Source organism: Mercenaria mercenaria, unplaced genomic scaffold (assembly GCF_021730395.1).
Source record: "Mercenaria mercenaria strain notata unplaced genomic scaffold, MADL_Memer_1 contig_3312, whole genome shotgun sequence".
Taxonomy (NCBI): domain Eukaryota; kingdom Metazoa; phylum Mollusca; class Bivalvia; order Venerida; family Veneridae; genus Mercenaria; species Mercenaria mercenaria.
The window spans coordinates 12,300-29,476 of NW_026461438.1; the positions used below are offsets into that span (position 1 = coordinate 12,300).

The following is a 17,177-nucleotide window of genomic DNA, read 5'->3' on the forward strand; positions in this document are numbered from 1 at the left end:
AAGCCAAAACTATTTAAAAATCATAAAGTTTCATTACAGTCTGTAAATGGTAATTCACTGCATGTAGATGGATACACCAATCTTATTTTTCGAATAGGTGTTGAAAAAATGGAACATAAATTTTATGTGGTCTCAAATATGAATAGAAAAGCAATACTTGGAAGGGACTTTCTCATTCAGAACAAATGCAGAATTTATTTTGATCTTTTATCAATGAGAGTTAAAAATAGCTACGTCACATTACAAGAAGATGTACATATTGCTTCAGTAGTTAGGTTGCAAAAAGATACTGTAATTAAACCTCAAACAGTGCATATTTGTTCAGGACAATTACGAAAAGACTCTAAACTAAAGAATTTTAAAACATATGAATTAAAAAGTGTTGAAGATGGTTATCTTAGTACAGAACCTGGTTTAATGGTAGCTAATTCAGTCATAAAATTACGAAAACATCGTAGGTTTCGTGTTGTGTTAGTAAATTCTACAAATAGAACAATTAAACTAAGAAAATGATGTGCTGTCGCAATTGTTGAACAAATTGATGAAAAATGTATAGCTTCTGTTTCTGATGTCAATAAATTATCACACAATAAGGGTGAAAAATCAAGTACTAATACAAAAGAAATAGTAGCACCTAAAGAACACTTTAAGTATGTAGAAAAATTAGTTAAAACAAATAGGGACGTTTTTGCGAATAATGACTCAGAATTGTCACAGACAGATATGATTACAATAAAAATTCCTACTGTAGAACATGAACCGATAAAACAGCGAGCATATAGAGTGCCATTAAATGACAGGAAAATTGTGAGTGATGCTATAGATGAAATGCTTAAGGCTAACGTAATAAGACCTTCTCAAAGCCCTTATGCAAGTCCTGTTGTACTGGTTAAAAAGAAAAACGACAATAGTCGTCGTTTCTGTGTCGATTTTAGGTGTTTTAATTCCATAATGAGGCCCACAGGATACCATCTACCTCATATCGATGATATATTGGCTCTATTAGGTGAATCAAAATACTTTACTACCCTAGACTGTCGCTCAGGATTTTGGATTTTACCGATTGATGAAAAAGATAAAGAAAAAACTGCATTTACCACATTCAGGGGTCTATTCGAATTTAACGTTATGTGATTCGGATTAGTTAATGCCCCTGGGGTGTTCCAGGAACTAATGTCTAAAGTCTTAGAGAGATTAGATTTTGCTGTGGCATATTTAGATGACTGTCTTATATTCAGCAAAACATTAGAAGAACATAAACGCCACTTAGACATTATTTTTCAAAGGTTAAGAGAGCATAAACTTAAACTTAAGTTGAAAAAGTGTCAATTAATGCAGCCTAAAACCGAATACTTAGGTTTTGTCATAGATGAAGATGGCATCAGACCAAATCCTGATAAAGTTAAAGCTATAAGGTCACTTCCGGTTCCAAAAAATGTGCGTGAAGTTCGAAAAATAATCGGGGCTTTCTCGTTTTATCGTCGGTTCATCCCCTCATTTTCAGAAATAGCAGAACCTCTTATAAACCTTACAAGGAAAAAGTCTCCATTTATTTGGACAGAAGAATGTCAGAAAAGTTTTGAGAAAATTAAAGAACAATTTACAGATATTCCTTTCTTATCCTACCCAGATCCAAACAAGCCGTATACATTGTATACCGATGCCAGCGATAGTCATGTGGCAGCGTGCTTAACTCAAGCGTGTTATTCACCAGAATAAGATGAAAATAAAGAAAGACCTATATATTTTCTGTCTCATAAACTAAGTGAAACACAAAAGAAATACAGCACTATTGAGAAGGAGGCGTACGCCATCTTTTATTTTTTGCAACGTCTAGATTTCTTTTTACATAATGCTGAATTTACAATCAAATGCGACCATTCTCCGCTTCAGTATTTATTAAAAAGCCCAATGCAAAACAAGAAAATTCAGTTATGGGCATTGTCTATTAGTGGTTACAACTGTAAGATAGAGTATCTTCCAGGAAAGGCAAATGTTATTGCTGATTTCTTTTCACGACCACCAGAATCTGAAAATAAACAAACAGAAAGTGAGCAGGAAATCGAACCAGATATTAACGACAATACCTACAAAGTTTCTGACAAATATGAAGTTAAAAGTATAAATGTTATAAACTCTAACAACTTAAACCCGAAAGAAGTTGCTAACAAAGAATATCAAAAACAAGATTCTTTAGTAGAAACTGTCCCAGCATTTGCAGATTTAGATATGAGATTAGAACAAGATAAAGATCCTGCAATTGTTCAGATGAAAATGCAACTTAAGCATGGTGACCCAAGTAAGGCTGAATTGAAGAAGTATTTAGAAGTAGACAATGTTCTATACTATATTTCGAACCCTGATGAAGAACCAGTAATGAGACTATATGTCCCTAGTCATTTGAAATCATTAGTTATAACAGAATATCACAACAATGGTCACCCCGGTACACAGCGTATGTTTGCAACTATAAAAACAAAGTACTATTGGCCAAATATGTTTAAAGAACTTCATAGATATGTAACAACTTGTGTTGATTGCCAGTCTAGGAATTTGACAAAGGTTAAAGCTCCCTTAAGAGAAACAAATATTGCACCATTTCCATTTGCTATTGTTTCAATAGACATATGTGGTCCTTATGAGAAAACACTTAGTGGCAATCGTTACATCATTTGTTTTGTTGACATGTTCAGTGGTTTTCCAGAAGCTTTCGCAGCTCCTGATAAAAGTACAAATACAGTAATAGACTTACTTTTGAATGAGATATATTCTAGATATGGATGTCCTCTCCCGATAATTCATGACCGAGGGTCAGAATTTACAAGTTCTGCCTTTAGGGAGGTCCTGAAAGAGTTAAATATTGAAAATGTATCATGTACAGCATACCACCCTGAAAGTAATGCAAAGCAAGAACGAATGCATAGAGTTCTGCATGATATTTTAGCTAAAAGAGTTCAAGTTAATACACGTAAATGGGATCTCCATCTTAATATGTCTTTAGAAGGCATACGTCACAATGTTTCTTCAAGTTCAAATTTCACACCTTTCTATTTAGTTTACAACAGAGACACGATTTTACCTGTAGATAATTTGCTAAAGCCTAGAGCTAAATACCATGGCGAAGAGTTTCACAAGATAGTTCTTCAAGAGCAACATGCAAGTTTCCTTACTGCTTATAGACATTTAAAACGCTCAAAACGAAAACATATGGCACAAGTAGACAAAAAAGCAAAAGACATTAAGTTCGAAATAAATGATCCTGTCTATTACAAAATCTATCAAAGAAAAAACAAGCTTGAAGATCGCTGGAAATCACATTACAGAATCCTTGAACAAAAAGGTCCATTTACATACCTTATTAAGAACCAGCTTGACAACTCAGTTGTTCAAGTGCATGCAGATCAGATAAGGCTTGCTGACATTGCTGAATGGCCCGAACGCAAAGCTGTCCAAGGTTATCCAAGACGAAGGGTCAATTATGTAATACCTCCTGATGATTCTGGCTCAAGCAGTAATGATGAATCTGATGTTTCTGATACTGAAATATCAAACAAAATCAGAAAAGTTAAAATGCCTGAAAGCACTAATAGAGTCCGTCAAGAACGTGAAACTTCTTCCTCAGAAGATAACATTCCTTTAGCTCAGTTAAGAAAACATTTAAGAGAACAGAGTAGGGAACAAAATGACTCAGAAACTGAACAAAAAGCAAGCAATACTGGCGAAAGTTCAGCTAGTATAGGTAACAATACAGAAGAAAACAATTACCTTGATAATGAATCCCGCATGGAATCAGATGCTTCGCATTCTGATCAGTCCATAGAGACGGATGACATGGATACACAGTCTTTGTCAAACGAGTCTGAAAATAATCAAAGTAACATGGTTATTGAAAATGTTACAAGACACACAAAGATACCTAGTCCTGTAAACAAACATGAAGATGATGACAAACAAAAATATCTGCAAATGATATTAAGTCACATGGCTGAGAGTGTAAAAAGCAAAAATGACATGATGCAAGGTCTGATTAGAAATTGTTTAGGCCTTAACTGCTAGACAATTGTTTAAGGACTTACGCGAAGGTCCTATCTTAAAGAATATTTTGCTATTTTATAGCATAAAATGATTTAACAAGAGATTGGTAAGAAAAGTAGCGCTATATGATGACGTTGATAAATCCAATTGACTTCACCAAGGTGTATATTCATATACACAGTATTGTTTTGTAAATATCTTCAATTAAAGTTATTGTTCATACATTTATTATTATAATTGTTCGGTGTTGGTTAAGTTCCTAATGCACAAAGTTATATTTTCTGCATAGTAAAAGGCTAGTAGAAAATACAAGATGCAACCACAAAATACAAGTTTTTTTCTTTAATTCTGTTTAGAACAGAATGCCTATGCTGTTATTCACATTTGTAATTATTGTTATCAGAATATTTTAATGTCAAATCATTTAGTGTTCTGAGACCTGTGAGAACAATTATATCGTGAGGTTCACTAGTTTAAGCATACGTATTGTAAGACGCATGAAAACAGTCATAATGTGAGATTTACAATAATGGGTATTGATTAATGTTTACGATAAAGTATAAAATTTTGCATGGCTAATATTTTTAATGTATATTTTGTGTTTTGTTTCTGCAATTTAATGTCAGCTGCAGTCTGTAGAGTATTAAAACCAGTGTCACGATAAGTTTCTCCACGCACCTGTTTAGGCTGATCACTACCAAATAGAATGTAAGCCTCCGCAGGTCTAGTCACAAGTAGTCCAAATCTAAATAGTACTAATCTTTTTTCCTTTCCTAGTGCATTTTCTCGGCAGCACGCCGCGTTTCAGTATGTATCACTTTGCATTCTACTGAAATCGGCATGTTCTATGGCATGCTAGATAAAAATGGCGGCGTAAGAATTTAATGTCACGAAAAGAGAAATTGAAAGAAGCGAAAAGTAGTAAATTCAGCGGGTTGTATTTAACGAACTGTAGTTTTCTTATATAAAAGTTAACACCCCCTTTTCTTTTTGTTTTTCTAAAGTAGCGATCTAGTTCTTTATGGGAATATAAGTCTCTGAAAATCTGATATGCTAGAAAATGTCGAAAAACCGTTATGAAGTGGGTAGATTTTATATGAAATAAAGAACAGCTGGATTTAGTGGTGTTCAGCCTTTACATTAACTGGTGTCATGATAGATTTCTCCACGCACCTGTTCCAGAAACCGGTGTCATGATAGATTTCTCCACGCACCTGTTCCAGAAACCGGCGTCATGAAAGGTTTACACACGCACCTGTTACAAAATCATGGTCATGGTAAATATTTCCTAGCACCTGTTTAAACTTATTTCTGAAGATTTTAGTTTAGATTAAAAAAAAAGAAATAGTTATATTCAACCCATTTGAAGTTTCCATACGAGATTTATGTTTTATTAAAGCACGTACGCTTTGCCAGTATCTAATGACTTTTGAATTTTTTACACGTAATTTTTCTTAATAGTAAAATGCAGATACAACTAAAATGTATAGGCATAACAACAATTTAATAATATATCATAGAATAAGCCGAATAAGTAAGGCTTACAAAACGTAATTACTTTTATTGCATATATGATTTTGTTGATTTAGATTTAGTGTTTTCTGACCTTTTTTGTGAGAACAAGCATTTTATTTTACTAGCCATTATAGTTAAAGCACATTTACCGCGATACATTTTCACAAAATGAATGAATTGCTGTAATCGTATTAATTTTTTTTTTTTTCTCTATCAAATATCTTTCAAAGTTCATATCGTTGAAGTATTTAATTTTAAAGTTATATTGTCATCTTTTTAAATTATTAAAGTAAACATGGTCACAAATGCTGTGAAACAAAAAGAAAAATGCGGCAACCAGTACACAAAAAAAATGTTATTCGTTAACTATGTATCAAATTCACTTGCCCGAATATTTTTAGCGAAATAATTCATGAAATATAAGTCTGTTTGCAAATGCATGAGTATTTTATATTTAAAACAATTTATATCAATTAAAAGATAAATAAAAGTACTTACCTTATAATAACTTGGATACGTGTAATCATTCCTCATGTCCATTGTTATATCCTTTTATTATATCTGAGTGCTCGTATTACGGTGGAACTTTAATTAAATTTCAAGCAAAATTTCTAAAACACGTCTGCACACAATACAAGCAAGAAGTACAATGCCAGTTAGCTAACAGTTTCTGCCACAAATGTAAAAAGGGACTGACAAATTCACGGTTGAACGCACGATATTGACCAATGAGAAACTGCGTAACAATAACAGCCCTCAAGGACTTATTATCAGTCAACTATATCAGCAACTTCCTGGTGGAACGCCAAAGTGAAAAAAATAAAATCATGAATAATACAACAATCAACGAAAAATAACCTCGAGCTATAATGATATATCAATCTTTCTCTCCATCTATAGTTAAAGAAAGTTTGTTAAGACAGAATTTATGAACAATGTTAAAATGAAAAAAAAATCTGAAATTCTGTGTAGAAAACAACAAAGAAACAAGACAAATAAGAAACATTTTAGCAACAGATATATTTACACAATGCCTGATTCTCGTCAGTGTATTATACTTTTAATTACCCGTGCAATTCTTATTGAAAATACCTGACACAGTTTGCAAATGAATTGATTATGAAGACTATTTTACCAAGATAATATAAAGACTATATTTTGCCCTAGCTGAAAACTGTAAAGAATTAACATATTGAGACTAACTGGAAGTATTTTAGACAGTTTTAGTGATTAGCAAATTCAGGATCCCACAGCCATCTACTACTCCGCAACAAGATGTGTGCATACAGAATTCAGCAACAACAGAGAATTGTAACGGAACTATGGAACGCCGATGTGAACAACACGAAACAACAGACTTGGTACCACTTGCGGACAATTGATGTTTGTACTCTGCAGAGAATTAGCTGATGTTGGAGGCAGATTTGTTTAAAACTTGTATCATTTATTGTTTATTTCATTTGAATATTTAAAAGAAAGAAAGGAAATTTATACAAAAATTGTTTTCAGTGCATACAAATGTATTTAAAAAATGTTTACTCTAGATATAAGCCTTTCAGAATTTATACTTTTGAAAGAATAATCAGTATTTTTTAAATAAATAGGTATCCGACTCGGCGTATACACTTGTGGCATGAGCGCAATTAAAAAAAAAAAGAAATACATGTTCAAGGCATATAAATACCTTGATCTTTAACCTGCACTTTATAAATGTGCGCGTATTTAATTTTAAAATATTAGCATGTTTCAAAAGATATATCGTATCTATAGAAGATGTGATTTTACGGATGATGATATCGATAAACATGTACATGTAGTATTTAAAAACCAGATATGTAATTTTGCTTTCTAACTTCAGAACCACTTATGTTTTATATGTATGACAAGCTCCGATAGATGCATCAGAAAGACGGAATTTCCACAAAATGAACGAAAAACGAAACAAACAGACGTTTATCTGACAAACGTGATACTTCAGAGTTATATATATTATATCTATATTCTGTTATATACATGTAATCGTGAAAATATAGACAGATGTGACTCGTAAATGAAAAAACTGTTTAATTTCAATGTATAATGTAATATTGTAAAACTACAGACGAATGTTTTGAAAAGATATATAATGCACTTTATTTGTATGAAAGAAATCATCATGTTTTAAGAAATTCCTCGATTATATTTGTATTATGCTTGCACTAACTATTCTGATGCCTAGATACTGAGAAATTGTATCTATCTGTAATATTATGTACTTTAAATTGTCTTTTAATATGTATTTGTAAAATTACCCAACTGTTTAAGTCGTGCATTCAAAAGCTAATTATGTTTACTAAAATTATACCTGGCGAACCCTCGGCAACATTTCTAAACGATCAACATTAAGGATTTGTTAAAGCTTAGATTTATTATTAATCTTTTTTTATTATTTTTTTGTGAAAGAAATGAAGGGTTCGGAATATTGTATATTCTATAAATCATTGTTTAATATGCTACGTAGAAAGATGAGAAACTGTAATACTTGAATCTAAATTGAAAAGTTGAATTATCAAACCTGTCACAAACGATGTAGCCCAAGGGTTAAACAAGTATACTTATTTGTTTATACCATTTATTTCCGGGATCAAAGTTAAATATGTTTAAGGAAAAGGCACGACGAATTGCGTAATTTTACATAGCGGCTAGACTGCTTAATTAAATATATATGCTGAAATATAATTATCTGGAGTTAGATTTAGAGTTAGAGAGAAAGATGGGTTAGAAATGCTAGATTGATAAGGTCACCTTCACTTGATAATATCTAGCTAAAAATGTCATATTTGAATATTAAAGACTGTTGCTATGTTAAATAAAACTGGTTAAAAGGCTATGTTTGTTGTATTAAATGACCACGCTACGTTACAACAGGTTCCATTTTTTTGGTTATTAACAAACGAAACTGAACTTACATGTTCAGATTTTTTCTCAGCATCATATTTTCTCTTTCTAAAATGACGACACGTTCTTCAGCACAGGTCTTTACGTCTTTTGTCCTGAAATACGGATGGTCTATAAAAGGAAGTGTTGTCTTTAACACCAGCAGTGAAACTATCTAGGGTAACACGACAATATTAAACAAATTATTATAAATCACCCGCAATGTTTTCAAATCTTCTTACTCTAACTGTAAAAGCCTAATTCGGTCACTAATAAACATATCAAAGTTTCTAGATCAAATATACCATTATGTAGCAGATCATACTGGATTGGTTTTATAAAGTGTCTGTATAATTATCTTTTTCGGTACATCTTATTTAAGCTCGCTTTTGCCTGGAAGTCTCTGATTGCTATTCAGCATATAAAGTTTTGTACCTGGTGTTTTAACTGTGATTTCACACAGCCAGACCAGGGCATCAAGGTGATACTAAGTACCATGTATGATTATGTTTAGTTATGCCATGTGCTTGAGTTCAATTGAGGAGAATTTTGGTCTGTATGGTTTTCCCAATTTCATACAAAGTTCATCCGGTTCATGCACATTGGCCATAGCTTTCATAGAAGCTGAGGTTCGAACGCAGTGGCGGTGTAGGCTTGGTCACAGATACGGTGAATGAATTTCCATTATCATCGGTAAGATTTTCAATGAGTTATCTTCTTTTCACGTTAAGTGAATCAGGATCCCACAAATGTTCTTTTATAGATACAGATACTTGTTCATTGCAGTCGTTACACTTTTAACATTTCTGAACAGTTTGACGAGGGACTACCGTTTTTGTACAATTTTCGAGGGACTGCCGTTTTTGTAGAATTTCTAATAAAATAGTAGAGTTTTGTACAAAATTGTACAAAAAAGGCAGTCTGACGTCCAGCTGTACAGAAGTGTTTACACTAATGGCGAAGAATTGCAGTTAACAAGTGCTTGCAGCAGACTGAAAGAAAGCGTACGTCGGCTCCTGGCTCACTTGTTGTTTCAAGCCAAACATGAAAAAATAAGGTAAAATTCATTAGAAAACTTATTGATTACGGAAATTCATCCGGCCATATTTATCTACCATTTCTGCGATGTCGATGAATCCTACACCGCCGCTGGTCTGAAACCACCGATTCTGTAAAATCTATGGCCAGTGGGTTCGCTTGTAGTTGGAAAACTATCGTTAGGTGACAGATTTAGCGCATTTAAAACAAGAAACAGCATTTAAAACAACTTTGAATGTCCAGATGTAGAATGTTTGCGCAACGAGATACTAGGTACTGTTCTGTTAAATATTCAATCGATGTTATACAGGTAACAAAAGATAATATTAGTGGGAGAATTCGTTTGGGAATGAAAATATCCCTTACGTTAACTGAAAAGCGGGTATTTCAGTTATGTCGGGCAATTAACCTAACTAGTGTTATTATCATTACTATGCATATAGACCGGCCTCTGGAAGATCATGGCAAGGTTTGGCTGCCCACCAAGATTTATTTCGATGGTACGTCAATTCCATGATGGAATGCTGGCCCAGGTTCTTGATGACGGAAACCAATCCGCCCCATTTGAGGTGACAAACGGGGTCAAATAAGGCTGCGTGCTTGCCCCTACTGTCTTTATTATGATGTTTATTGCAATGCTCCAGATGCATTCTCCGACTCTGATCCGGGTGTTGATATAAGATACCGAACTTCGGAGGTGTCTTCAACTTACGTCGTCTAAAGTCCAAGACAATGGTCCATTACATCAGACTCAGAGACCTCCTTTTTGCTGACGACTGTGCCCTAAATGCCACCTCAGGGCCCGATATGCAGGACAGTCTCAACAAGTTCTCAGATACCTGTGGCAACTTTGGCCTGACCATCAGCACAAAAAAAGACAGAAGTTATGCTTCAGCCAGCACCAACTTACACTGGACCAGAAATGTAAAACAAATCTCAACGCCTTAAACCAGTGGAAAAGTTCACTTACCTTGGAAGTACTCTATCCAGAGTTGTTCACATTGACGACGAAGTCAATGCACGCATAGCTAAAGCCAACTCAGCGTTTGGGTGTCTACACAAATCGGTATGGAACCTCAGAGGTATCACCACCAAGACAAAGCTCAGCGTCTATGGGGTTGTTGTGCTGACATCACTTCTTTACGTAAGTGAGAACTGGACAGTGTATCAGAGACATACAAAGAAGTTGAACCACTTCCACACCTTCTGTCTACGCAAAATCATGGGCATAAAATGGCAAGACAAAATACCTGACACTGAAGTGCTGGATCGTGCCAACATGTACAGCGCTGACACCATGTTGCGCCAAGGACAACTCCGTTGGGCAGGTCACTTAAGGAGAATACCAGACTCACGGATCCCAAAACAGCTCTTCTATGGCGAACTGCAGAACGGCTCACGTACGAAGGGCGGACAAAGAAAGCGCTTTAAAGACTCTCTCAAGTCGTCCATCAAATTGTTTCAAATAAGACCAGACAATTGGGAGGAGCTTGAGGAGATCAAACCCTTATGGCGCTCAAAAATCAAGCAGGGAGCTAGAGCATGTGAAAACCACTGTGTCAGTCAGGCTAAACAGAAAAGGCATCAACGAAAGTTTAGAGTAGCATCTGTCACTGTACCGACTGGCCCATCTTGTCCGGAGTGCGGTCGCGTATTTCATGCACGAATAGGTTTGGTCAGCAACCTACGCACACACAACAACAAACCAAGACGACATGCTTCGCAGAGATGAGATGGTCAACTTCGCAGTCGAAGGACGAACTATTATTATACCAGATTTGTTGAACTCCCTTTTCATATGAAATATACGTTCAAGGGCGCCTTAAAATTATACATGTGACATATCGCAGATATGTAAGAAAATCACAAAAAATGATATATGCAATCATAAAACTGAAATTGAAACTGAATAATTTGATTAAACGCCTGTTTTTTAAAAATAATATATTGAATGGCGTTGTACATAATAATAATAATAATAATAATAATAATAGATATTATAGCAATGTCAAAATGACAATGATAATAGTTCCAGCCTAATTGTAACAAACGGTCATGACCGCAACCCTCCCCTTGAGGTCATTTTATCCCTATTGCCAATAACCGTGCTTAAAGCACCTGGTGCGCCAAGACGAGCTGCATATAGATGTTCAAACCCCTGGTTAATGGTGTCATCATATACTGTATTAGAAGAAATACCACACACTTCAAGTGAAACCCAAGTCTTGCAAAAGCACGCACACATAGCATGTCATAACCCTTAAAATGTGACATGATGAAATAAAGGATGAATTGCCAATTTAGTTAATTACATGATGAATTGTACAGTAAAAAGATCTTCGTCAGCGAAGAATGACTTGCCGTAGTTCTGTATCACCAAAATAACAATAACATCGTTATTATGGGTAGAAACAGTCACAGTTGGTATCTATGTGTTGTTACGGTGTTCGGTTTGGACAATCGTGACCTTTTATTAATACTAAACCGCGATGCACGAGGTACGATGACAGAAACGCGATGGCGCGATGGCACGATGATGAAACAACGATGGTACGATGGTGAAAACGCGATGGCACAATGATGAAATCGCGATGGTGCGATGGTACGATGGTGACATGTCGATGTCGCGTTTTCATCATCGTACCATTGCGTTTTCGCCATCATATCACCGTACCATCGCGTTTTCACCATCGTACCATCGCGTTATCACCATCGTACTACCGCGTTTTCACCATCGTACCATCGCCTTCCGGTAGTCATGCGCAGTGGTACAGTATAATTATGTGTCAGTAAAATACAGGCTTGATACAATCTCATTTTCACATTGCACTATGTACCTTCTACATCTTAACAAGAATAAGCTGAGTTTGAATAAACCTTGTGACTATTACACCCAGCTTTTTATTTACTTTCATGCATACGTAAAATACAAAGGACGTGGCCTTGAATATTTTATAGTTTTAATGAACTGAGCACTAGACATTTTGTAAAACATTTTGCAAAACAGCAGAATCTAAATGGTAAATTCCTTCTCACAAAATACATTAAAATACATTCATCTATTGTTGACATAAAAAACAAGTGTACGGGACAACGCATTTTTAACCGGAGGGCGATGGTACGATGGTGAAAACGCGATGGTACGATGGTGAAAACGCGATGGTACGATGGTGAAACCACGATGGTACGATGATGATAACGCGATGGCACGATGGTGAAAACGCGAAGGTACGATGGTACGATGATGAAAACGCGATGGCACGATGGTGCGATGGTAAAAACGCGATGGTACGATGATGAAAACGCGATATTACATCGACATTTCTCCATCGTACCATCGCAACATCGCAATTTCATCATCGTACCATCGGGTTTTCACCATCGTACAATCGTTGTTTCATCATCGTGCCACCGAGCCATCGCATTTTCGTCATCGTACCATCGTGCATCGCGGTTAAGTATTAAATAAAATGTCACGATTGTCCAAACGGAACATCGTATGTTGTAGAAAATTCAAAAAAGGTTGTTTTGAGAGCTTTTTTGAATGAATTTAGTGATGAATCTTTTCTGAGATTGTCAGTGAGATATTTCCATAGTTTTGCGGCGGCAACTCTGGAACTTCTATCACCGTAGGAAACCAGTCGACTTTTTTTGTGGCACAAGGGTTGTTGTTGCACTTGCTGATCTCGGATTTTTAGTTGGCACGTAAACCTCCAGTAGGTTTCTCATATACACCGGCGACTGTCCATGCAAGACTTTGAATGTTTGAATTTGAATTTTGTATTGATTCTGTCTTGTATTTGAATCCAATGAAGGTCTTTAAGGATTGGTGTTATATGTTCAAAACAGGTTGTTTTCGTAATAAGACATGCAGCAGTGTTTTCAACTTTTTGCAGTTTGCTCGTTGTTGATTTTGGCACGCCATACAAAAGAGCATTGCAGTAATCTAATCGTGAGGTCAAAGGCGAGTTTATAAGGGTTTTGGTGGCATCAGTTGTCAAATATGGTCGAATGTGACCCAATTTGTCGTATTTGACCATAGCATGTTCGAGTCACAGAATTAACATGATAGTCCATGTGCATGTTCGAATCAAACGTAAGCAGCAAGTTTTCGACAGTTTTGATGGTCTTATACACGAATCGCCAACGTTCAGTTCAAGATCACCTGCATAGATATGGTGGTTAAGACCGTGGTTCCTACAGATGGACCCAACTGGCTTTGTGTACATCGTGTAGAATTTTGGCCTATAACAGATCCTTGAGGAACACTGAATTTCATAAGGACTGGTTCAGTGGGTTTGCCATCGATGCATACTGTTTAGTAGCGGTCTGTTAAATATGATGCCACCCACTGAAGAGGTTTATCGGCGAATCCAAAGTTAGATTCGAGTCTATGAAGAAGGGTGTTATGGTCAATGATGTCGATTGCAGCTGACAGGTCCAACATCACAAGTACTGTGACGTCTCCTTTGTCTAGGGATTCTAGAATGTCGTTAAGTTTTAGCAGTATATCACAAAACAACAGATTTTTTAGTAAATGAACAGCATCTTGACAAACAACTTATCTGTCCAATACATGTTTTACTCTTCTTTCCCACAGAGTTGGATACTTAAAATATTCTCAATGAGTTGTCCCCCTTTAAATAAGAATACCATTTGTAAAGAAATAAATGTAAACAATTGTCAAAACCGATTTTTACCTGGTTGTGTAAATGTTAAACACTCGCACAATGTTGCAAATGCTTCAAAACGAAGACATGTAACAGCTTTTATAAAATGGTGAGTTTTTAAAACCGCTGAACTGTCCAGAAGGGTGGCCCCTTCATGCAGTCCCTTTCCGGAATTCAATACATATATAACAGTGTATAAGTAAATTGACAATGGTTTTGTAGAGTAATATAAATGTTTTATACGCTGTTAAATTTTCATGAAAAACAATGCTTTCTTTCTACGATTTGATGACGTTCAAACTTTTTTCTTCGAATTATGCACCTATACCTTAATTAATGCTGACTGGTTTATTTCATGTAATTGACTGTTTGTCAAATGTTCCTCAATTCTTCTGTTTACCACTTTTTCGAGGATTTTTGAGAGGAGTGGCAGATTAGAAACAGGTCTGTAATTTTTGAGTGCGTCTTGGTCAAGACATGGCTTTTTAACAATGGTCTTATTCGTGATGTTTTAAAGATTTTGGCACGACTGCACTTTGTAGAGTGATGGTACAATTTTCGTCAATATTGGGAGAAGTTCGTTTATACATGATTTCAAGAGCCATGTAGGAAGAGGGTCTAATTCACGTGACTTATGAGCTGACTGTTGAACAAGCTTTTTCACCTCCTCCTCTGTTGCTGGACTGAAACTAGCCAAACGCGCAGTATCACATAATTCTATGCGTCCGTCTTCTGAAGTTACTTATTTACTCTGATCCTGGGATGCAATATTAGTTCTGATTGTTTCTATTGTAACTATGAAGAAATCGCTGAACTCCAGTGCTAGTACTTCTGGGTTCTTGCCTGATGGAAGTGCAGCTTCACTTGGACCGTTCAATAAATGTATCGTTATTTTGAACAAACTATTTTGGTATCGTTCACTTGATTCTACTTTCTCTTAGTAATAATCAATTCTTGCTTTTTTTAACATTTTGTTAACGATTCCGCAAGTGTTCAGTGTTAAGTCCTGAAGTCTGCCATTTACGTTCTAGTTTACGCTTCAAATGTTTGGCATCGTGGAGGTCCTCCGAGAACCAGGAACGAGGCGGCCTTAATATGATGGTTTTTGAACACAATGGTGCATGATTGTCAATTAAAGCTGAAATTTCACTATTGTATGATGAGACAAGAGTTTCTGCATCTGATTAACTATGTTACAAATTCAAAACCGGATGATAAAATATCAGCTTTGAAAGAATAAACGTCAATCGAACGGAGTTTCCTGTATGTTACAGTTTTCTGTACTGGAAGGGTTTTCGCGGCAAGTACATTAAATATTACCGCGAAATGATCCTTGGCTATTTTTCCAGAGTTATCTGATAACCCAGGATCAACCACTACTACAGCCGATACTGTGGTATCCATGTCTCTGGTGATGACTACGTCTAGGGTATGACCGTGGACATGGGTTGGCCCTCTCACGTGTTGATACATGTCACAAGATTTAACACGCTGTTAAATCTGGTGGTCTTACAATCAAAAAGAATGTCCAAATGAAAATTCAGATCGCCAGTTATGATGATATTCTTGTCAACTGCGGTGTATTTTGATAAGAAATCTGGCCACTCTGTATCCAGAAAATCATTTGTATTCAAACCATTTTTCTTTGATGGAGGAGGTCTGTAAACAACGGTCATGAGCAATGTGTAATTGTTAATACTTACATCACACTCAATATGTTCAAATGTCGAAAATGTATTGTCACTAGTTGAAGAGACTATTTTTACATCTATCACCGATCTATACATCAGGGCCACCCCACCTCCACGCTTACTACCAGGGCGTGGCACATGCTTGATTTTGTACCCGTCAGGTAACAGTTCACCTACACATGTTTTATCAATGGAGGTGCCTAACCATGTCGCAGTCACAGTAATAAGATCTAGATCATTCGAGAGTATAAAGTCACAGAATGATGTCGTTTTGTTTTTCAAGGATCTTGGGTTAATGCAACAATTTTTTATATTTTTCTGGCCTTTAACTACATGTTTTGTTTGAGATTTATATTTTATATGGGATATATTCATTGTTCTTCTAGAGTCCAGCACTTCTTTGTTGAATTTTTATTATGCTTTGGGCTATATTCATAGACAATACTCCAACACCACTCATTGAGTACACTCAAATAAATTGCCTAACGGTCATCTCTTTACTCAGGAAAGATTCCATTTGTATTCATAAAGGTGAGTGACAGCCGAGTCAACTCCCAAGAGTAAGTGACTGTTGAGGGAGGTCCTGGGGACCCTTGGGTGTTTCTCAAGGTATCATAATGTAAGTTTAGATGATAAATTTACAATAGCTAATTAATTTTTAAGTAAGATAACAGAGTCCTGTTAAAGCTAAGGTTCATATTTGTGCAAGGTATTTTGGAAAAATATATTATGTTCTTTTTTAATACATGTTGTTGAGGACGAAGAAAACACAAAAAGACCTGGAACATATTAAAAGATTGTTTAATTAATAAAAACGGTTATGGAAGATATAGGAAATCAAATACGAAACCTAGCCTAACGGGCCTCTTCAGTCACTCCAAGAAACACACGTCGTAGTTACAAATATTTACAGTTTACAAGCCTAGATATAGGTTAATTCATACTGAAAAATATAAACAATCCGTTAAATTAAATGTCACGAAGAACCTATATAAATTAAATCTCACTGTTTAAATGACAACGGAAACATTTATCAGGATCCATGCTGTTCGCTTTCAAAGCCTATTGCAATTAGAGAAACTATTAGCGAAGAGTATGGACCATGACCATACTGCGCCGATACGCAGGTTGCTCCGGATCCATGCTGGCCGTAAACGCACTATGTTGGTTTTTCTCATGGTGCGGCTCAATTATGTTTTAAGTGACAGAAATCTTAAAAAATACCCGGGCTGGCATTCGGAAAACGCCAAGAATTAATGGCAGAGTTAAAAATTCAGTTGTTTAAATAAATTTTAATTTCATCGAAAATTAA

The 17,177-nt window shown here is 35.6% G+C and overlaps 1 protein-coding gene across 1 annotated transcript in view; it reads right to left on the reverse strand.

Annotated features, from left to right (window-relative positions):
* LOC128552941 (putative leucine-rich repeat-containing protein DDB_G0290503) overlaps nt 1-17,177 on the reverse strand; it is a gene marked incomplete at its 3' end in the record, with an annotated part of 31,593 nt that overhangs the window by 11,869 nt on the left and 2,547 nt on the right. Inside the window, exon 2 of the mRNA XM_053534023.1 lies at nt 8,499-8,582. Coding sequence (XP_053389998.1) covers nt 8,499-8,582 — 84 coding nt within the window. The remainder of the gene's footprint in view (nt 1-8,498; nt 8,583-17,177) is intronic.